A 22,823-nucleotide genomic window follows, 5' to 3' on the forward strand; every position below is an offset into this window, starting at 1 on the left:
GATGTTGGTGGTGATAGTGTGTCTATTCTTTTGGTTTTAATGTTGTAAAATTATTTTTGCTTTTGTTTTCATGAGTGCAGTTAGCCCTCATTGGGTTGGAGTTTTCCTTCTAGTTTCCTCTATAGGTTTGGGTTAATGGAAAGATATAGTTTAAATTTGGTTTTGTCATGGAATATCTTGGTTTCTCCATCTATGATGGTTGAAAGTTTTGCAAGTATATTAGTCTGGGCTGTCATTTGTGGTCTCTTGGGGTCTGTAAGACATCTGGCTATTCTCTATTATAAGTTAGAGTTTCAGAAGAGAAATCAGTATAATTCTGGTAGGTCAGTGGTTATACATTAATTGATAGGGAAACCATGTTTCTGGGGTAAAAAAAAAAACAGGTTTCTTTGTAGTTTATTTGCTTGTGTTTAAAATTCAGTTTTCTTTACTTAAAAATATAAACATACAAATAGTATCTGGGGAGGGAAGCATATGATGATAGTGTTTGCCCAGTAAACATTTTAAGTCTACTGGTCAGTTCACTTTACATGGATCTTAGTAGTTAATTTCAGTTCCAAGTGGCAAAATGTTAATTCTATATAAACCAAAGCAAAGTGGTCAAAATTAATGTGAGCAGTATTCAATCTTTAAAGATAGACCTAAACCTATAGTTGTGGCTGTATAGAATTTCCACAGTAGATAATCTACAGTTTTTATCATTCAATTATTTTCTTATCTGCACACTCAACTCAAAAATCTTTAAAACAAAAGAATTCATAGGATATTAACTGGAACAAGCAGCCTCCGAGTTACATCATTGTAGACTTAAAGTGTTTACTTGGCAAAAACTGTCATCATATGTTTCCCTCCCCAGATACTATTTGTATGTTTATATTTTTAGGCAGAAGGCACCACACCTGGCTCCAGAGACCTGTCTTTATCAAGCATCTCTTGACAGTCTGCTGGAAACTCTGAACACTGGAATCTCAGAAACTACATTGAAATATACTTTGATTTTTAAGACTCTATCAAGTACATTTTTATTTCCCACATTTAGCTACAATACAATTTTTTTACATTAAATAGTTTAAAAATTAAAAAAGGAGATTTTTTTGAGAATGTATCAGTATTCACAGATTTATATGTCTTCTTACATGGTAAAAATTTACAAAGAAGATGTGCCTTGATTTAAAAAGAATAAAGTCAGTGTTTAGAAGGTGGTTCATAAATAAGAATGAGGCTGAAAGTTCATTCATGTAGTGCATTGTCAGTGAGCCCTACTCGTTCTTCATTTTCTTTTCTTTCTTTACAAAGAATCGATAAATGAGCAAGAGGCACTTTACAGTAAGAACCACAGTGCCTGCAACACAAGAGAGTAGGAAGCCAATCACATCCAGAGAGTGGTACTGGTACCAAGTCAGGTTATGTCCAAGTGGTCTCAGGTGCTTGGCCCTTTTGTGGCGCATGACAAATTCAACCCAGAAGACAGCCCTGTCCAGGGGTTTCATAGGCTGGTCATGGTGAATGGTTGACAACTACATAGCATTCTTTTTATAGCTATAAGAGAGAAAATGGACATCAGTTAAAGGAATGGATGCACTAAAACTCCTGCTCTTATCCATTGAGCTGTCCTATGACCCTCATTTTTTATATTATTGCTTATCTTCATTTTTTGTTAACATTCTGATGTTAGAAAAGTGGTACAAATTTTACAGAGAAGCATGCAGGTGCATTTGATTCTATTGCTGAAAAGATTATCGATGAACATATAAAGGAGAAAGGTGACTTAGAAATATAAGTCACCAGCCCTCAATGTCAGATTGATGTAGTGCAACAGGTAGGATTTTTTTTCTCATTAAAACATCTTCATTTTTTGTATGCTATGACAGTTACTTACAATTTAGGATTCGGTTTATCTGATGGAGGAATAGGAAAAGTAGATGCTCCTTAGAGATGGGGGAGAGGTTAATACAAAAAAGACATGAAGAATGTGAAGGTAGATGGCAGAATTTAAGTGATCTAATAAGGGCAATGGGAAGAGGGGAAGGGCAAGGGGAAGAAGAAGAGGAGGGAAAAGGAGAAAATAACAAGAAGAATGTATGAAAAAATGATTATGCTCTTAACAGTTTATGCCTTTCTTCCAATTCTATGCATAAACGTACATATATAGTTTTAATGAACTTTTCTCATCTGAACTGACATTCCTGCCTCCAATAGCCAAGGACTTCCTACTAAAAAGCCCCACACTAGATATGAAAGCCTTCTTTTGAAGTGTTGGACAGGACTATCAAAATCATTCTTGCCCAATCAGTGTGGAGGATGAAGCAGAAGGGTTACATATTTAGGACCATACTGATTTACATAGGAAAGAAACATAAAGCATAACAAGAAATTAGAAAACAAAAAATAAGAGAGAGAATAATATATGTACTGAATCATGCCCTAATTTATTTTCATTCCTATTATTACCATTATTGTCAGGATAATTCTTGTTTGTTTGGCTTTCAGTAAGAAGACAATAAATGAATGAATGTGTGAATGAATGAATAAATGATGAGTGAATGAATGAACCACATTTTTTCCATTCCTATTTTTTAATTTATTTTTTATTAGATATTTTCTCTATATACATTTCAAATGCTATCCATAATGTTCCCTATACCCTCCCTCTGCCCTGCTCCCCTACCCACCCACTCCAGCTTCTTAGCCCTGGCATTCCCCTGTATTGGGGCATATAAAGTTTGCAATACCAAGGGGCCTCTCTTCCCAGTGATGGCCAACTAAGTCATCTTCTGCTACATATGCAGCTAGAAATATGAGCTCTGGGAATACTGGTTAGTTCATATTGTTGTTCCACCTATAGGCTTACAGACCCCTTTAGCTCCTTGGGTGCTTTCTCTAGCTTCTCNATTGGGGGCCCTGTGTTTGATCTTATAGATGACTGTGAGCATCCACTTCTGTATTTGCCAGGCCCTGGCAAAGCCTCATATGAGACAGCTATAACAGGGTCCCTTCGGCAAAATCTTTCTGGCATTGTGCAATACTGTCTGGGTTTGGTGGCTGATTATGGGATGGATCCACCTTAGCTCCAAACTTTGTCTCTGTAACTCCTTTCATGAGATTCCACCTCACACCCGTCAGAATGGCTAAGATCAAAAATTCAGGTGACAGCAGATGCTGGCGAGGATGTGGAGAAAGAGGAACACACCTCCACTGTTGGTGGGATTGCAAGCTTGTACAACCACTCTGGAAGTCAGTCTGGAGGTTCCTCAGAAAATTGGATATAATACTACCAGAAGATCCAGCAATACCTCTCCTGAGCATATACCCAGAAGAAGTTCCAATTGGTAATAAGAACACCTGCTGCTCTATGTTCATAGCAGCCTTATTTATAATAGTCAGAAGCTGGAAATAACCCAGATGTCCCTCAACAGATGAATGGATACAGAAAATGTGATACATTTACATAATGGAGTACTACTCAGCAAATAAAAACAATGGATTTATAAAATGTTTGGACAAATAGATGTATCTGGAGGATATCATCCTTAGTGAGTTAACCCAATCACAAAAGAAGTCATTAGATATGCACTCACTGATAAGTGGATATTAGCCCAGAAACATAGAACACCCAAGATACAATTTGCAAAACACAAGAAAATCAAGAAGAGGGAAGACGAATGGGTGGATACTTCATTTCTCCTTAGAACAGGAAATGAACCATATTTTAAAAGGTTATACTCACAAAGGATTTTCTATGACCTCCTCCAGTGCATTGAGCATATCTGACCTTGACATTGTTCTGATATTCAATGTAACAGCTGCTCCTTTGGCCACCATATGGGCAATGTTATCATGTTGTTCTCCAAACAAAGGAATGCCAATCATAGGGATTCCATGATAGATTGCCTCATAGACACCGTTGGCCCCACCATGAGTTACAAAGGCTTTGGTTTTTGGATGACCTAGAATAAGATGAATTCAGGATAACATTATTTCGCAGTTTTAGGCATGAAAAGAGGTGTGTATATTAAGAAGAACTGAAGAGATTTTCTTCACAAAGATTGTTATACTCATAGCCTCACTGAAATATTTTTCTGTCTCAGAGCTAGAAGAATCTAAATTTCCCAAGAACTATTTTGCAGATTTGCATGTGACTAAGAACTTGAAATATGAAATACTCATTTCCAATCAAACACATGAAATCCATATTAGATATGAAAAAAGAGTGGTAAGAAAATACCAAATCCATGTCATAACTTGTTATCCTAAATAAATAATCCTAGATGTAAGTGTAACATAAAGGGTTTGATGTCAAAAGGGATAGGTGTAGAAATCAGAGACTCAGTCATGATATTGATTTTGTTTTCCAGAGTCTTACCAAGGAGGTCATTCTGGGGGAGCCACTTGTACACTCTCGTATTGGGTCCTAAAGTTGCTGGGGTTTTGCCATCAAATTTCCAAAGAACCTGTTAAATGTTAGACAATCTTTATTGGTAGAACCAAATTTTACATTACAATGACTGAGCAGGATATATATAGGAGTATAAATGTAGAGATATATACATATGTTTATGTAACAACAATTAATTAAAAGAATAGGTTTTTAGTTTGAAAGAGACCAAGGGGGCATGCTTATGGGAGTGTTTTGAGGTAGGACTGAAAAGGGAGAAATGATGTAATTATAATTTCCAAAAGAGAAATAATTTTATAATGTATCTTTTTTTGGTGTAGAGAAAACAGATCTGAACACCTCCCATAAGATAGATGAGGAAGTCAGAGGAGGTGAGCAATGAGAACTCTTAAAAGACTGAGCATAGACTGTCCCAGCAGCTTCTGTGTTTATTTTTTGCACTCAGACATGTTGAACACAATCATCACTTTCCACAAAGAGATATGTAGACAAATGAGATAGTTAGTGATATGTGAAAATATAATACATTGCCATGGTGACATAATTCAACTGCAAAGAATACTGGCAAATTACTAATCACTTATTTTATATAAATTATTTTGAAAACTCTAATATTCCAGTTTTAATATTGTAATAAAAATACATTTTAAATACTTTAGAGTTTATGTTTATTCACTTGTGCTATGTTATTTACAGTAAATTTCAACTTTTCTTGTCTTTGATTGTGTATTCTTAATTATTTGCCATCCAGAATTATCTCTGCCCAGATTACTTGGAAATAATGGCCAATGAGTTGGCCAATCGAAATATGAAATCATCTGATCCTTCTGGAAGAAACTTTGCATATTGTAGTGTTGCAATGGTCCAGGAATGGAGTTATGTGAGTAGAACCTTAGTCCATTGAGAATACCCCAAGAAAACAGGACAAGAGTCTTGTTATTCTTGTTTCTTCAAAACACAAGACTTCTCTTGGTATGTGTCTATGTCATTTTCTCATTTATACCAGATAGGAGTTAATTCTATATGTTATTACCTTGACTGGTACTTGTGATTGTATACAGCTTGAAATCCTGTGACCTTCACTTGTGTGACATTTCTTAAGCCTCAGAGTAAGTATTGTTTGATGCTGTGAATAAAGTTGGCTATTTCATGAGATTTTAGTCTGCCTCACTGATCAGCTCCATTCTTCCAAGTCTCCCTGTCTCTGGAGTTGTGACAAGTGGCAATGAAGGGGGACTTAAAGTTGACTTTGCAATAGAACATTGGAGACTTCACAGAAAGAGGCAAATGAGAATAAGCAGGTAGAATACAGAGAAAGCTATACCTTATGTGAGCTTGTGCATCATTTCTTTAAAGAAAGGAGGAGCACAAGCATCAAAGTCACAATTATTAGGTTACTTGTGATTATATTTGATGAAGTAGTACAAGATAGCATCGAAACAAATATGGAAAAGGCACATAAACATGGAGAAAAAGATACCCTTTCAATCTTTTGTCATGTGAGCATTGATTTAGACTGTTATTAAAAAAAACCTTTACAAATATAAAGAGGATAAAAATGGAAAGGAAAATCAGCACCACTGACAAGTATGCAGGTGATCTACTGTTGAGTTCTTTCCTTGTTTCATGAGGATTTAAGAGAGCCTACAGAAAAGCCAATATTACAACCAAGGCAAGCTAGGCCAATGCAAGAAAAAGAAATTCATTCATCAATTCCTCCCTGGCCTTATTAGTTGTGCTCTGTGTTTCCTGTAAAGTTTCAATAACATCAAATTGTTTATTAGGAGTTAAACATGGATATTATAAAAGATTTTAAGAAGGCCTACGCTTCCTATAGACCTACTATTTTATATAGTTATTAATATCTTTTGGTTGGAGCAATGATGCACAATGTTTGCCATATGGTTTTCATGTAATTGCTAAAATTGTTCTTAGCCATTTCCAATTTTCTCATTGTCAAATGTGGCTTGAAAATAAAGCCCATAAAAAGTTGGGCATCTAGGACTGAGGGGTAATCCTAGAAATGTCCTAGGAATGCTGATGGATTTGTATCAACAGATTATCAGTTGCATGATATACCTCCTTCAGTTCTTTCACATTAGGAATGCTGTTATGGCTTCCTGCATGAATACTGATATGGAATCAGACTTAGGATCTAGTAATATGCAAAATATATAAGGTTCCTCTGAGCCTTATGCTGATTTCAGAGGGAGACTCAAAGATGCTATTGAAAAACAATAAAGGGGGAGCAAATTCAAGAATTCTTATAAAATAGTTACTATTGATAAAGACAATGAAGATTGCCAAGAATTAATCAAGCCTCAAAGAGAGATAAAAAATGTTATGGTCTTTCTGAAGTTATGTAGAAATGTAGGGACATACAAATCTAGAGCAAAATTACCTGTTTTAGGAATGTTTGCTCTACAAAAAAAAAAAAAAAAAAAAAAAAAAAAAAAGAAATGATGTTGGTTAAGTGGTCACTCTAAGAAACAAAGTAAATTGTCCTTATTACAGTTCAATGCTCAGAATGCAGCTGGAGCAACAGGTCCCTCCATGTGTAGTTTTTGGTTGGTGGTTTAGTCCCTGGAAGCTCTGGGTGGTCTGTTTGGTTGATATTATTGTTCTTCCTATGGGATTTCAAACCTCGTAAGCTTCTTCAGTCCTTCTTGGTTGATATTATTGTTCTTCCTATGGGATTTCAACCCTCGTAAGCTTCTTCAGTCCTTCTCCTAACTTCTCCATTCAGGTCCCTGTTCTCAGTTTGAGGGTTGGCTGCAAGTATCCACATCTGTATTGGTTAGGATTTAACAGAGTCTCTCAGGAGACGGGTATAACAGGCACCTGTCAGCAAGCACTTCTTGGCATCAGCAATAGTATCTGCATCTGATGCCTGCATATTGGATGGATCCTCCTACATGGGGCAATCCTGGATGACCTTTCCTTCAGTCTGATCCACTCTAGAACCCAAACTAAAAGAGGCATTTGTTTATATTGTGGATCCTTTGCTGCCTTTACACTTACTTTCTCCACTAAGTTGTCTCCTATACATACTAAAGCCCAAGAAAATAGACCTCTGGAATGGATCCATTTTCACCACAAGGGCCATAAAATACTAACTACTTTTCTTTCTCTTCTTGCTCAATTAATGAATCAGGGGAAGATTTAATGTCAACAATTACATGGATATATTCCTTGATGTATTATCTTACACCTAACTAACATCAGTTTTAAAGAGAGTTACAGAACTCTATGGAGTTTTCAAGTTTCAAACACAGATTGCTATAGTAGAATAGGAAACTTTAAATTTCCTCTTCTCATCCTACCATGCTCCCATTACTCCAGGATCTATAACAACTGGTTCAAACCACCATTCATCCTGTGTTTATTACTCATACTTGTGCACACTCCAACCTCCCTGTTTCTATTGAAGAACAAAATAAGCAAGATGATGCATTGAGCAGCCCTATATTTTCTTTCCTGCAATATAAACATCACCACCTATACAATGATGCTGTTGGGGTTCATGTACAATACCACATTCCACTTAGATAATTGAGACAGATTGTACAAGAATGTCCTACTTGTTCTCCTGTATAATATCATATTCATATAGCTAGAGTTAACAAACGAGGTAAAAGTCATTAGTGAATTATGGACAGTAGCTGTAATTCACTTTGCTGTTCTGCCTTAGATACTGAAGTTGCATGTGTGCATTGATATATATTCTAATTTGGGGGGTTCTACTTCCATCCTCAGAGAATTCTTTTTCAATGTAGTCTTCTTATCCAAACTTTGGAAATATATGAGTGCCTACTTGAGTAAAAATTGACAATGGGCCCAGCCTATAGTAGAAAAAATAAAATCTTCTGCAAATGGTAGAATAAAAACCATATTGCAAAACTTCTTTATAATCATAATAAAAATAAAACCTGCAAACAATGGAATAAAAATCATATTGGAAGCTTCTTTATAATCATCATGGTCAGTGCATAATTGAACGAATGCATAGAATGTTAAAATAACAATAAATAAAAAAAACAAAACTAGTAGCATATCCTTGTACTTTCCTCATTTACTCTTATTTTACAATTTGCCTGATGGTGATACATGTTCAGGAACTCAAAACTATTTCTATACAGAACATTCTGAACTGCCTTTAGACAGGCATATCTGATTTCAATAATTTGAACCTTGAAAATCCACCTAGCTCAAGAAATTTGGCAAAGGATATGCATCGGGCATTGCAGATGTTTCCAATAAAACACTGGATTCATCTCAGGCTCCTATAGCCCTGAGCCATGAATAAGAGATGTGGATGGTAAGAAGATTGTGGCAGACATCATGAAGACAGCAAGCTTCCAGATAAAGAGTAAGGGAATTTATTGACTATAGCATCAGAATTCAAGTCTGTCTAATTTGGGCCAATTAAAGACCCTAGGAACCAAGGAGGAAGTTAACTGATGCCATTTGTCACCTGAGAATCTCTTTCTGGTGACTACATCAGTTTTCACCTGTGATAATTTGCATACAAAGGATGTGTGTTTACTTGGGTGAAGTTGTTACAGCAGATGTAATATCTGTGTTTAGATCCTACCCTGTCACCACTCCAGAGAACATGGGAAATTAAAGACATATGAAATAGAGAAATAAATTTGAATACATACTAAATCAAAATGACTCTGGATATTCTGTGTTTAAAAAAAAATAAAAAGGAGATGTGTGAAAGGGGTCCAACCATAGAGGAGATTTTTGAGTGCAGGTGAAAATACTCCAAGAAAACTGGACAAGGGTCTTTGATCTCAGTTTCATCAGAGAGATTACATTTGGACTGTGATTTGGACCCCTTCTCAGCTCTAGCAGATAGGAGCAGGTCTACCTCTGGTTAACCACTTCTATTTGCTATTGTTATCCAGGAATGTTTAAATTCTCTTTTGTGTTTCTTATTAGAAAAGCAAGTTTTTGTCATATATAGCTCATCTTTATGACTGGATGTAGCCAGAACACCTGTGTTATGTATTCATTATGACCTTTCTTAAGCCTCAGACCATAAAGTTTTGATTCTTTGTATAAAGTTGCCTATTGCCTATGATTTTAATTTCGCATGTCCTCTGGAGTGGTGACAGGGTAGGATTTAAACACAGATATTACATCTGCTGTAACACCTTCACCCAAGTAAACACATTTCCTTTGTAGAGCAATTGCTGTGGACCAGGGATTCAGAACATGTCAGCATCATCTGCACACTGGACTTATTCTTCATCTCCAAATGATCACTATAACCACACACTTAGATTGACATCTTTTTCATTTCTTTAAGAATTTCATATAATGTTATTTTTTCTTATTTATCCCTCCCTACCCCAGTCTTCCAGAAATCACCCCCTTCTCTATACACTCTACTTCTGCCCTTAAAAATAATCCATCTTCTTAAATCAGATGTCTGAGGCAGGATGATTTCTGGCTGTTGAAGCCATTAGCCTGAGCTGCAGTGTGAGATTGTATCAAGTCACAAGCTCTGGAAAGTAGCTCCACAAGGGTTTGTGTTACATACTCCTATAGCTTGCCATGGTATTATGAATGGCCCATGTATTACTTTGACCTGTGCAGTGTTAACTGTGTGTTTTTATTTATCAAAAACAAAAATAAAACAAAAAACAAAATGTAAGGAGCCATTTGTCCTCTCCAAATATTCTTGCATGTGTGGTCTTCCACTAGGGAATGCTTGGCTTAGATTTGGTCTGTTTTTCGGTTGCATAGGTTTTATACATATTTTTGATTCACATTAATTTAAAATCCATACAACTATTATCTTTTCATGTAAAATCAAGAAGAATTTGCTTTGTCTACACACCCTTGACAGTAATATCATCATAATGCGAGGACATCAAAATGTACCCACAGAGATCACAACATTGATATCCAAGGTACTTGCAGTCAAAAAAACCTTCTTTAATATTGTAGCATATCTTTTGTGTTTCTGTTTATAATTTGGCTAGGCTAAATTAGAACTTAACTAAATCTTTATGTTTCACATAGTCATTTCTAGAATCTGACATTCCACAGATTTTTATAGACTCAGTATACATTCTCCTCCCATCGGCACTTTACCTCACCTTTTGTGGAATCTGGGCAAGGGCCCATGCAATTGTGTTGGCTTTTTCTTCTGTCATGTTACTAACCATTGACCCAAGAGAAAACACCACCACACCATGATCTCCAGAGCTCTGGACAAATTCTTCCATATCCTGTGAATAAAAAACTTGTTTTATCACACAATAGCAATTGTAGAGAAATCACTCATAAAACTTTTTAAAAAAAGTAGGAGAAAAAATTGAAGTGTTCTTAGGAATTTTTAGAATAGTGGTGTTAAACATTCAGAAGACAGAGCTGGCACAGTCCACAACGGGCATCGGTATGACATGCACTCACATATGTTCAACAAACGTTCTCAGTGTTTTCCTCTGGCAAAATGAAAGCTAAGAAATGCATGTATATTATGTGAAATATTTGTAAAATTGTAGCTCCATTATATTTTTCATCCTGCAGAATTTTAAATTTTGGCTTGCTGTTTAATTTGCTCCTAATTTAATATTATTAGCTAGTGTTTACTGAAACAATATCTATGTTGTGATATGTACATATGTTATAAGTTAATGCATCCTTCCTCCTGTGATAAATAAAATGTTTTGGTTCTTTATAAAATAATAATAACTGCATGGTAAATATATATTATGTGATAATTTTCTGATTTTTGTGTATACATGAGAGTATTTTCTTAATGTCTCCAAATTCCCTTCATTTGTTTTAGCCAATAAAGGCCATGATAAAATCAAATGTTCTAATCTGTTAACTTTAAACATATTATTTTTGAGACTATCTCTCATTGAACATGAATCTCACCATCTTATCAGATTTGTATCCTTGGTATTAACCTGTTTCTTCAGCTCGTACATCCTATGCTAGAACACTTAACTTTTTATATGGGTCGCGGGATTCAAACTCGCCTCCTCATGGTTGCTTGGTAAGGACTTTACCCAATGGCTAATCACTCTAGTAACATCACTACATGACCCAATGCACTGTTATGAATATTCTTCATGTTTATCATATTCTTTCCTGAGTTTTTTAGAGCTCCTATTTACCAGGAATCTTAATTTCACTTCCCACATATATCTATCATTGGGAGAAAAATGTAAGGAAAGATGATATGAAATGAAAAAGAGATAAAAAGAATATATTTACCTTAGGCAAGGGTTTAGCAGGTTTGCAATGGAGTCCTCCAACATAGTCAATATTTGGTAAGGTTGGGTGAGGAAACTCCAAATCCCAGTTGGATCTAACGAGCCACATTTCTGCTTGGCCCATTGTCTCAGCTAAGGTGGTGGGCCTTCCTAGATGGAGAAGATGAGCAAATGAGACAGAGAAAAGTTGACAGGACTGTCTGCCGAGTCTCAAAGATATTTCCTTAAAAACCTTGGAAGAGCTGGACAATGGTGGCACATGCCTTTAATCCCAGCACTTGGGAGGCAGAGGCAGGTGGATTTATGAGTTCAAGGCCAGCCTGGTCTACAGAGTGAGTTCCAGAACAGCCAGTGCTACACGAAAAAAACTGTCTCGAAAAAGAAAAAACAAAACAAAAAACAAAACACACATAAAAAAATTGGAAGAATTTGTATTTGATATAGAACATGTGCATTTAAAATGCAATATATTTTTTAAATGTTTATCACTTGCTCACCGGCCTTTATTTTTTTTTAATTTTTAATATTTTTTATTACATATTTTCCTCAATTACATTTCCAATGCTATCCCAAAAGTCCCCCATACCCTCCCCCACCCTACTTCCCTACCCACCCTTTCCCATTTTTTTGGCCCTGGCATTCCCCTGTACTGGGGCATATAAAGTTTGCGTGTCCAATGGGCCTCTCTTTCCAGTGATGGCCGACTAGACCATCTTTTGATACGTATGCAGCTAGAGTCAAGAGCTCCGGGGTACTGGTTAGTTCATAATGTTGTTCCACCTATAGGGTTGCAGATCCCTTTAGCTCCTTGGGTACTTTCTCTAGCTCCTCCATTGGGAGCCCTGTGATCCATCCAATAGCTGACTGTGAGCATCCACTTCTGTGTTTGCTAGGCCCCGTCATAGTCTCACAAGAGACAGCTATATCTGGGTCCTTTCAGCAAAATCTTGCTAGTGTATGCAATGGTGTCAGCGTTTGGAAGCTGATTATGGGGTGGATCCCTGGATATGGCAGTCTCTAGATGGTCCATCCTTTCGTCACAGCTCCAAACTTTGTCTCTGTAACTCCTTTCATGGGTGTTTTGTTCCCAATTCTAAGGAGGGGCACAGTGTCCACACTTTGGTTTTCATTCTTCTTGAGTTTCATGCGTTTAGCAAATTGTATATTGATAATTGATTTGTGGATCATATAGATACCTGATAATTTATGTTTATTTTATTTTTGGGTGGCAGGGTTTGAATCAGGGTTCCTCTGTATAATCCTAGCTATCCTGGAACTCATTCTGTAAGCCAGGCTGGCTTCAAACTCAGAAATCTGCCTGTCCCTGCCTCCCAAGTGCTGGGATTGAAGGCATGAGCCACCACTGCCTGGACTTGAGTTTACTTTTAAAACAATATGTAAGACGTATTTCATGTTTCCTCTATAATTTAAAATCATAAATAATTACAGAAATAACTCACTAAGCAAATATATAAAGAAGCACACATTTTTTCCTCTCCAAATCTTCAAAAAAAAAAAAACCAAAAACCAAAAAACAAACAAAACCAAACTTTGTAAATATAAACACACATTCCTTGACCAAAACTCTCACATGCTCTGTATCCTAGCTAGAATTCCCAGGATCATGATAGTTTATAGCTAGTTTTTATTCCTTAAAGGGAGCTGTAAAGTTTATAAATGACTGAATTTGTGGTTAATGCTTCTAGTATTTTTTTTCATATTGAGATATTTAATAGTACTTACACTATAAAGCAATCTAAATACATTCAGAATTATGAGAAGAGGAATTTTTGGCTAGTCTTACCTGTGGTACACTTTTAAGAGAAAAAAATGACTTCAGAAAATACAGCATGTGTGTCCATGCCTCTGTAGAATTTAGGCATTTGCAGTTGAATTTAGGAAGGGACCCAATAAGGAAATGTGGAGCTGTTAGAAATATCTGTTCCACTTTTAAGCTTTGGAAGCAACCTAATAGTTTTCAAGATGAGGGGGATTTTTTTTAATGATATACAAAGAGAATATTTTACATTTTTATCTTTTCACTTATATGTATGTGTATCTGCATGAGTATATGTTAAGTTTATGCCAGTGCCTGTGGATATGATAAAGGGCAGCAGTTCCCTTGAAGCTGAAGTTACAGGCAATTTTGAGCCACTGTGATGAGTGGTGGCAGGAAGAGAGCTCTTGTACTAAAACTGTACAGAAACAATCTTAACCTATTGGCCATGATTTGTGTCCCTACATTTTCATTTTAAATAAAGACACTGGCTGGCCTAGGCAAGAGAAAATAACTTCTTCAATGTTTTATATATATATATATAATGTTTTATATATATATATATATATACACTATGTCATTCTTGAATCTCCATTAATCAAGGTTAATTGGTAACTGCTTAGGGAATTATTAAAATAGAGGAAAACTTTTCAGTAAATGAGTAAAGAATCACTTAGGGACCATCTAATTTCATCTCTATGTAATTGCATAGCTAACCAAAATGTCTTCTATCAGGACCGATACCGATACCTTCTCCTATTTGATCAAACATATGAACATTTACAAGAGTTTGTGAGTTTCATAGCTTATAACATTATACATTTGATCAACTATAAAAGACTACTACATTTTGTATTTCATGGACATAAAGCTTTAAAAACTTGTGAAACTTAGGTTTTCAAACTACTTAGAAAAAGAAATGTAACTTACCCAAATATTCACTGTAAAATGAATCCCATTTCTTATCATTAAATAAATGGAACCAAAAGTCAAAATAAAGCATACATATCATATTTTTTACCCTCTCTATGAATGTCATTTGTCCACCTAATCCTGACAGAATTACAGGTACATAAGAGGGAGGGAGTACAAATCTCCCACTGGACTTTTCAATTTTGTAGCCTGGAGAGAAGCGAATACTATACAGAAAAGGAATCTGAAGCAGTTCAGCTATGAGCTCCCCACAGGAAGCAATAGGATCTGACAAAAGGACATCAAACTTGGATTCCTGTAGCTTTGTCATGAGCTCTTTGTTTGAAACAACATCTTTACAAAGACTTAGATAATAATCAGAATATTCATCAAGCATATTTTGCAGTAAAGGATAATATGACAAACATGTATCCCTTGGCATCTCATAAGTCCACACATCCAAAAACTTAATGAAAAAATTTTCCAGATTGTCTTTACTGACAGATGTAGGAAAAGTTTCAAACTTAAGGCCAGGTGATTTTTTGGGATCAAGAACATAGTAAGCTGAAGGTCTCAGAACAGTGACTTCATGGCCCCTCTGTACCAGTTCATCCAGTATTATTTTTATGTTCATCCAATGACTGAATTCCATTGGCCACACCAACACTTTCCCACATTTCACAGATCTGAAGCAGCAACTTATCTGCAGCAGCAGCAGAGCAGAAATCCACTTTCCAGGCATCCTGAAAATCAAAATCCTTCTCTTCACAGTCCATTTGCTTCTGTCACTGCTTGACCTTTCATCCAAGAACTTTCAGCCCAGAGGTTAAACTATAACTTGCATTGCCCAATCTGATAAGTAAATGACTATTACTGTGGTGAGAGAGACAAAAAAGCAGAGTGATTTCAATTATTCCATGTTTAGCTGAGAGTGATTCATGTCTCTTATGATGGCCTGTTTTCAATTAGCCAAGAAATAATGATGTCATGTTCAATTATTAATGGTACTAAGATATTAGAATATTCTAAAATGTCTCACAAAACTAGTGACATCATAATATGGCTGGTCTCTGAATTCTCCTCTATATGGCATTGAAAGCATATTAATTTATATAGTTGAATTTCATGATGACTCTTTGCATTCTTTTAGTGTGACCAATAATTCTAACTAAATCATGGACTGTTCTAATAATCAATCCAATATTAGAAATAACAGTCTTCATTTAAAAGGCTGGTTCTAGACATTTTTAGAGACATATTTGAAAGCTAGTTACAGTTTTCTATGATGCTATGTTAACAATAGATGGGGACAGGTTATAGCAAATATTAAGGTTAGGTTAGCTACTAAATGTCATGCTACATTTCAATATATTTGTGTCACACCATTACCTTACAATGTAACTATTAATTGGAGAAAGACTAAGGCTTGTTTGCAGGGAGTGTGGAAAAACAGTTATTTCACATATTATAGAGCAATTAAAGACAGAAATTAAAGACAAAAATACAGATATTTCACATATTTTAGAGCAATTAAAGACAGAAGTCATGTGGATACTTAGAACATTGATAAATTGGCCAGCGATTTAAAAAATAATCTAAGTGCATTAAATCCCTTAGATTGGGTTCAGTATATAATCTTGCTTGCTATTATAATTGACATTATTTTATTAGTAACCATTGTCTTTCCACTTATCTTTCAAGTTCTTCTGAGATCGAGGTGGGACATCTGAAACTTCATCTAAAAAATTATATATAGGGGGGAAATGCCACATCCACTCAGGTGAAGACTGCATGGCACGCCCAAAAGTTTGGATGCAGTCTTGAGGCAAAAAAGTTTCACGGAAAATAAGTCTCCTGGAGCCTTGGTATCCTGTAACATAAATGCTCCAAACTTGTCCTTGCATTAGTTGGTCAATGGATCTGTGTGCTTGCTTTAAGTGTTGTTTTATTATAGGTGCCTCCGAGAAATAATTTGTCAAATACCTGTATTCAATAGAACCTGTTGTGGTCCTATATAATACCTGTTCTTGCTTCTTCAGTCTCTGTGAGCTCCTATTTCTCTTGCTTAGTTGATTCAGAGGGACTTATTCTTCTGGTATCATCCATTCACTCTGACTCTTAGAACAATCAACAAGTCAGTTAGAAAACTATCTGACCTTGAATATAAGTTTTATGAAACAGATAAAGCAGTCAAGTAAACGAGAAAACAAATGGAAATGACTTCTGAAAGCTTCAAAGACACTTTTAAAAATTAGACATTGAGTTTTGAGTTGTTTTAAGAAGATAAGAAATCCCTTTTGGAAACACACACAGAGCCAAAAAAAAAAAAAAAGAGAGAGAGAGAGAGAGAAAGGAAGAAAGAAAGAAAGGAAGGAAGGAAGGAAGGAAGGAAGGAAGGAAGGAAGGAAGGAAGAAAGAAAAAAAGAAAGAAAGAAAGAAAGAAAGAAAGAAAGAAAGAAAGAAAGAAAGAAAAGAAAGAAAGAAAAGAAAGAAAGAAAAGAAAGAAAGAAAATCATTGAAAAATTTGGGAGATCCACGTCCAAAAGTTTCAAGGGATTCCTAATGAATTTGCCCAAATGGCACTATCAGGTGAATTTTTCATCAACTTATCAAAGTCCTGTACAAAGAAAAAAGGAAAAAAATCAGCAGGAAAATCACATTGTAATCATTATATAATTACTATTAGAGAAACGACCTGCTTCCCAGTTGATACCCTATTTGTCAGAAGACACTGAGGTAAATGATATCCAAGGAAGTCCTCCCTTCATGAGGTGAAAGAGAGGAAATGGAGAGCAGAGGAGGGAGTGGAAGCTGTGTTCAGGATGGAAAGAAAATTAACTAATTTATTAACAAAAAAATTCACTTCAAGAGTAACAACACATTGACTGAAAAAATGATTGAACAATAAATGTCATGGAAATGGAAACATAAAATGATTTCTGCAGTTACATCAAATTAGAATTAAGTACGAAATATTTTAAAAGTGAGTAACATGTTTTTTGTTTTTTAATTAAAAATTTTTAAAATAATTCACTTTACATACTGTTCACTGCCTCCCTCTGGTCCCCCCTTTTCACAATCCTTCCATCCATTTTCCTTTGCCAATCTTTTCTAAGGAGATAGGAGCCCATTGGGTATTCCCTCCATCCTGGAACATCAAGTCTCTCTCTGTGTGTGCATCCTCTCCCATGGAGGCCAGACAAGGCAGCCACCTGGAAGAGCATATCCTATAGACACTCAACAGCTTTTGGAATAGCCAGGCTCCAATTGTTAGAGACTCACATGAAGACCAAGCTCCAGATCTGCTATAAATATTCAGGGAGGCCTAGGATCCAGCCTTTGTATCTCTTTGAATAGTGGTTCAGTCTCTGAGGATACCCAAAGTTCAGGTTAATTGACTCTGTTGGTTTTCCCTTTCAGCCTACAATCCTTCCCCCTTCCATAACAGTCCTGGGGCACCATCTACTGTTTGAGTGTGAGTATCTGCATCGGAGTCAGATGCTCCGTAAAACCTCTCATGATTAGAGAATAACCATTCTAGGTAGGTAGAGAGTGGGCAGCCTTGTCTTGTTCCTGATTTTAGTGAACTTGCTTTAAGTTTTTCTCTATTTAGTTTGATGTTGGCTATTGGCTTGCTGTGTGTTATGTTTAGGTATGTGCTTTATATCTCTGATATCTCTGACACTTTTAACATGAAGGGGGATTTGGATTCTGTCAAAGTCATTTGCAGCATCTAATGAGATAATTGTGACATATTTTTTTCTTTGAGTTTATTTGTGGAGTATAGACTTTGAACTAAGACCTAACGATTCTTTGAATGTCCTCAGTGTCTGTTGTGTCTCTCTTTTCAATTCTGATTTTGTTTATTTGGATACTCTCTTTCTCTGTCTTTTGTTTACTTTGGTTAAGCATTTGTCTATCTTCTTAAATCCTAAAGAATCAACTCTTGTTTTTCTCTGATTCTTTTTATTGTTTTCTTTATTTCTAATGGATTGATTTCATTCGCGAATTTGATAATTTCCCACCTTCTACTCCTCTTGGTGTGATTTCCTTTCTTCTTCTTTTCCTTCTTCTTTTCCTCGTCCTTCCTCCTCTTCCTCCTTCCTCCTCCTCCTCTTCCTGCTTCTTTTTCTTTTCTAGAGTTTTCCAGTATACTTTTAAATTGCTGGTATGAGAACTTCCTAATTTCTTTATGGAAGCACTTAATGCTATGAACTTTTCTCTTAGTGCTGCTTTCATCATGTCCCATGACTTTGGGCTTGTTGTGCCTTCATTTTCATTGAATTTCAGAACATCTTTGGTTTATTTATTACATGCATGACCCACATATCATTGACTAGAGACTTGTTCAATTTCCAAGTGCATGTAAGTTTTCATTGTTTCTGTTGTTGTTGAAGCCCAACATTAATCCATGGTGGCCTGATAAGATACAAGGTGTTATTTCAATTTTCTTATATCTGTTGAGGCTTGCTTTGTGAGCCACTATATGGTCATTTTTGGAGAAGGATCCATGATGTGCTGATATGAATATATATTCTTTTGTGTTTGGGTGAAATATTCTATAGATGTCTGTTAGGTCCATTTGCTTCATAATGTCTGTTACTTTCATTTTTCATCTGTTTAGTTTTTTCAGAATGTACTGTTAATTGATGAGACTGGGATTTTGAGGTCTCCCATTATTAATGTGTGTGGTTCAATGAGTGATTTAAGCTTTAGCAATGCTTATTTTAAAGATTTGGTCGTCCTTTTCTTCAGAATTGAGATATCATCATGGTAGGTTTTTTTCTTTGATGAATACACAGTGCCCTTCTATGTCTCTTGATTGATTATGTTTGAAAATATATTTTATTAGGTATTAGAAGGACTATTCATGCTTGCTTCTTGGGTCTGTATGTTTTTAAAACTTTTCTAGCCCTTTACTCTGAGGTAAGGTCTGTCTTTATTGCTAAAGTATGTTTCTTGAATGCAACATCCATTCTGTTAGTGTGTGTCTTTTTATTGGGTAAATGAGTCCATTCATGTTGAGAGATATTAGTGATCAGTTGTTGTTAATTCCTGTTATTTTGATGTTGGTGGTGTTAGTGTGTGTGTGTTGTATTTCCTTTGTTTTTGTTGGTATGGAATTACTTATTTCCATATCTCAGACACAGTTAACCTCCTTGGGCTTGAGTTTTTCTTCTAGTATATTCTGTATGGCTCGATTTGTTTTAGATGTTGTTTGAATTTGGATTTGTCTTGAACTATCTTTTTTCCTCCACCTATGGTGATAGAGAATTTTGCTCAGTATACTAATAATCTAACTTGGCATCTGTGGTTTTATGAAGGTTACAAGATATCTTTTTAGGCCATTCTAGCTTTTAGAGTCTCTGTCCCAAATTTGGGTATAATTCTGATAGGTCTGACTTTGTATGTTACCTGCACCCTTTCCCTTGCTGCTTTTAATATTTGTTTCCCCCCCCCCTGTGGATTCTGTGTTTTGATTATTATGTGGAGGGGGATTTTCTTTTCTGCTCTAATCTATTTGGTATTCTCTAAGCTTCTTGTATGTTTATAGGCATTTTTTCCATTAGGTTGGGGAAGTTTTCTTCTATGATTTTGTTGAAAATATTTTCTGGGTCTTGGGGCTGGAACTCTTCATACACTTCTTTCCATATTACTAATAGGTTAGGTCTTTTCATGGTATCCAAGACTTCCTAGATATTTGTGTCAGGTATTTCTTAAATTTAGTATTTTGTTTGACTGATGTATCAATTTCTTCTATTTTGTTCTCTATGCCTGAGATTCTTTCTTTTATCTCCTCTATTCTGTTGATGACACTTGCATTTCTTATTGCTGTTCTCTTCCCTAGATTTTCAATCTCCAATATTTCTCCAGTTTGTCTTTTCTTTATTGCTTCTAATTCTAATCTCAGGTCTTGCACAGTTTTATTAATTTCTGTCACCTGTTTAATTTTATTATTCTGTACATCTTTAAGGGATTTATTAGCTTCCTCTTTAAAAACTTCTATCTGTTTGATTGTGTTTTCTTGCTTTTCTTTAAGGGATTTATTAATTTCATTTTTAAAGGCCACTATCATCTTTATAATGTTAGATTTAAGGTCATTTTCTTGTGTTTGTGTTAGGATACCAAGGATTTGCTGTAGTAGAGTAGCTGTACTCTAAAGGTGTCATATTATCATGGCTTTTATTCACTGTGGTTTTTGGAGGGCCTTCAGCCATCTGGATGGCTTTGGCCCTGGATGTTCCTGCTGTAGTAAGTATTGTGATCGGGATTAATCTGAATGTTTCTGGTGTGGCAGGCCTCTAATAGGTATCCTTGGGTTGTATAGTTTAGTATCTGTAGGTCTGTATGGTTCACGCTCTGCATGTCTAAAGAAGATGAGAAATGGTATCAGAGAAGAATGGAGGTCCTGGGATAGCTAAGGGTAGCTTGACAGGCCCCAATGACTGAGTGAGAGGGTAAGATGGTTGGGGGAATGGTTCAGGGTTCACAGGTCTGATGAAGGTGGGTGGAGAGGTGGCAGGAGAATGAATTAAAATTTTTAAATAGAAATTTTGAGGAAGAGAAATTACAAGTATGAGCATATGTCAGTGAGGCAAGAACATGTTTCTCTATTCAAAAACTGTTTCTTGATGTGATGATTATTAACTATTGTTGTTGTGGCAAGAAACATAAACAAATCTCTTCCAGTCCCTCAAGCCTAGTGGCAGTAAAGGGAATTCAAATCAAATTGACTGTTATCATGGATTGAACTTTTCTAGATTCTTGCTAAACTGTAAATGCTTTAACTCTCATCTTTGAGAAACCACAAGGTCAGAGAGGAAATGAGAGTGGGGAGGTATAAATGTCCAAGCAGAGAAAATGTTTGCTTGGTGTTTGCAAAAGGAAAATATTTAGTAGCTAAGTGTATGTCCTCAGGCATTCTTAAATTGTTACATGTGTCCTGCTGTTATTTGGACTCAATTCTTACTTAAGACAATGATAATAAAAATATTCATGAGATAGGTATGGATGTAAATATGAGATTCTATAGTTAGTATGACAAAATGTGAGTTTGTCCTAAGTATAAATCATAAAAATTAAGGACAAAACTTTATAAGTTTAAAATGACGTTGCACAATTTTCCATCCATGCAAGCAAGCACATGGTCTTTGGCTGCTCATGCTTAGGCGGTCATGTAACTGTGACTGGTTTGGTTTTTTTGAGTTATAAGTGTTTTGAATGTAGTTAGGTATTATGTTGGAGCTACAGGCAACTGCCTGTCATTCTTTGTCTAGGAATGGGACTCTGTGAAATAGAATTGCTATTTTTTTTTCTGCTCTGTTTTTGTAGACAAGTCTAGGTGAGTATCAGAGACTCTGGTATTCTATGTCTTAGAAACTTCCCATCCCCTTTCCATAATGTTCCTTGGGCAGCAGACACAGGAGCTGTGCTGTAACACCTATGAACCACAACAAACCAAGGTGTCAGAGTATCTATGTAAAGGTGCACTAAGCAGACCAACATGTCCCAAATTAGATATAAGGCTTTTTAGGCAGCAGAAGAAGCATGCCTGATAACAGCAACCTAGCCAACATTCTGGGGCCGATGAGGTTATGGAACAAAATAAGAAAAAGTACCTATTATTGCCACTTTCCTAGACCAGTATAATTTCTTTTTTTTAATTTATTAGGTATTTTCCTCATTTACATTTCCAATGTTATCCCAAAGGTCCCCCATACCCTACCCCCCCCAACTCCCCTACTCAGCCACTCCCACTTCTTTGTCCTGGCATTCCCCTGTACTGAGGAATATAAGTTTGCACTACTAATGGGCCATTCTATCCACTGATGGCAACTAGGCCATCCTCTGATACATATGCAGCTAAAGACACGAGCTCCTGAGAGTACTGGTTAGTTTATAATGTTGTTCCAGCTATAGGGTTGCAGATCCCTTTAGCTCCTTGGGTACTTTCTCTAGCTCCTCCACTGGGGGCCCTGTGATCCATCCAATAGCTGACTGTGAGCAAATACTTCTGTGTTTGCTAGGCCCCAGCATAGTCTCAAAGGGACAGCTCTATCTGGGTCCTTGCAGGAAAATCGTGCTTGTGTATGCAATGGTGTCATCATTTGGAGGCTGATTATGGGATGGATCTCCGGATATGGCAGACTCTAGATGGTCCATCATTTTGTCTCAGCTCCAAACTTTGTCTCTGTAACTCCTTCCAAGGAGTTGCCTAGAAATTTCATAAATTCATTCTCTTTAATAGCTGTGTAGTACTCCACTGTGTAAATGTGCCACATTTTCTGTATCCAGTCCTCTGTTGAGGGGCATCTGGCTTCTTTCCAGCTTCTGGCTATTATAAATAAGGCTGCTATGAACATAATGGAGCATGTGTCTTTCTTACCAGTTGGAACATCTTCTGGATATATGCCCAGAAGAGGTATTGCTGGATCCTCCGGTAGTACTATGTCCACTTTTCTGAGGAACTGCCAGACTGATTTCCAGAGTGGTTGTA

General features: G+C 36.1%; 1 protein-coding gene across 1 annotated transcript; it reads right to left on the reverse strand.

Moving 5' to 3' along the window:
• Positions 1-795: 795 nt before the first annotated feature.
• On the reverse strand, positions 796-15,125 carry LOC110295248 (UDP-glucuronosyltransferase 2B17). The gene is made up of 6 exons (XM_021163733.2): positions 14,345-15,125; positions 11,639-11,787; positions 10,510-10,641; positions 4,364-4,451; positions 3,728-3,947; positions 796-1,539 (listed from the first exon to the last, which is right to left on the reverse strand). Exons 1-6 carry the CDS (start codon positions 15,066-15,068, stop codon positions 1,518-1,520), a joined length of 1,335 nt encoding a protein of 444 aa, XP_021019392.1. The 5' UTR covers positions 15,069-15,125; the 3' UTR covers positions 796-1,517.
• Between the last annotated feature and the right edge of the window lie 7,698 nt (positions 15,126-22,823).

The sequence above is a fragment of the Mus caroli genome, chromosome 5 (genome assembly GCF_900094665.2).
Source record: "Mus caroli chromosome 5, CAROLI_EIJ_v1.1, whole genome shotgun sequence".
NCBI classification, from domain to species: domain Eukaryota; kingdom Metazoa; phylum Chordata; class Mammalia; order Rodentia; family Muridae; genus Mus; species Mus caroli.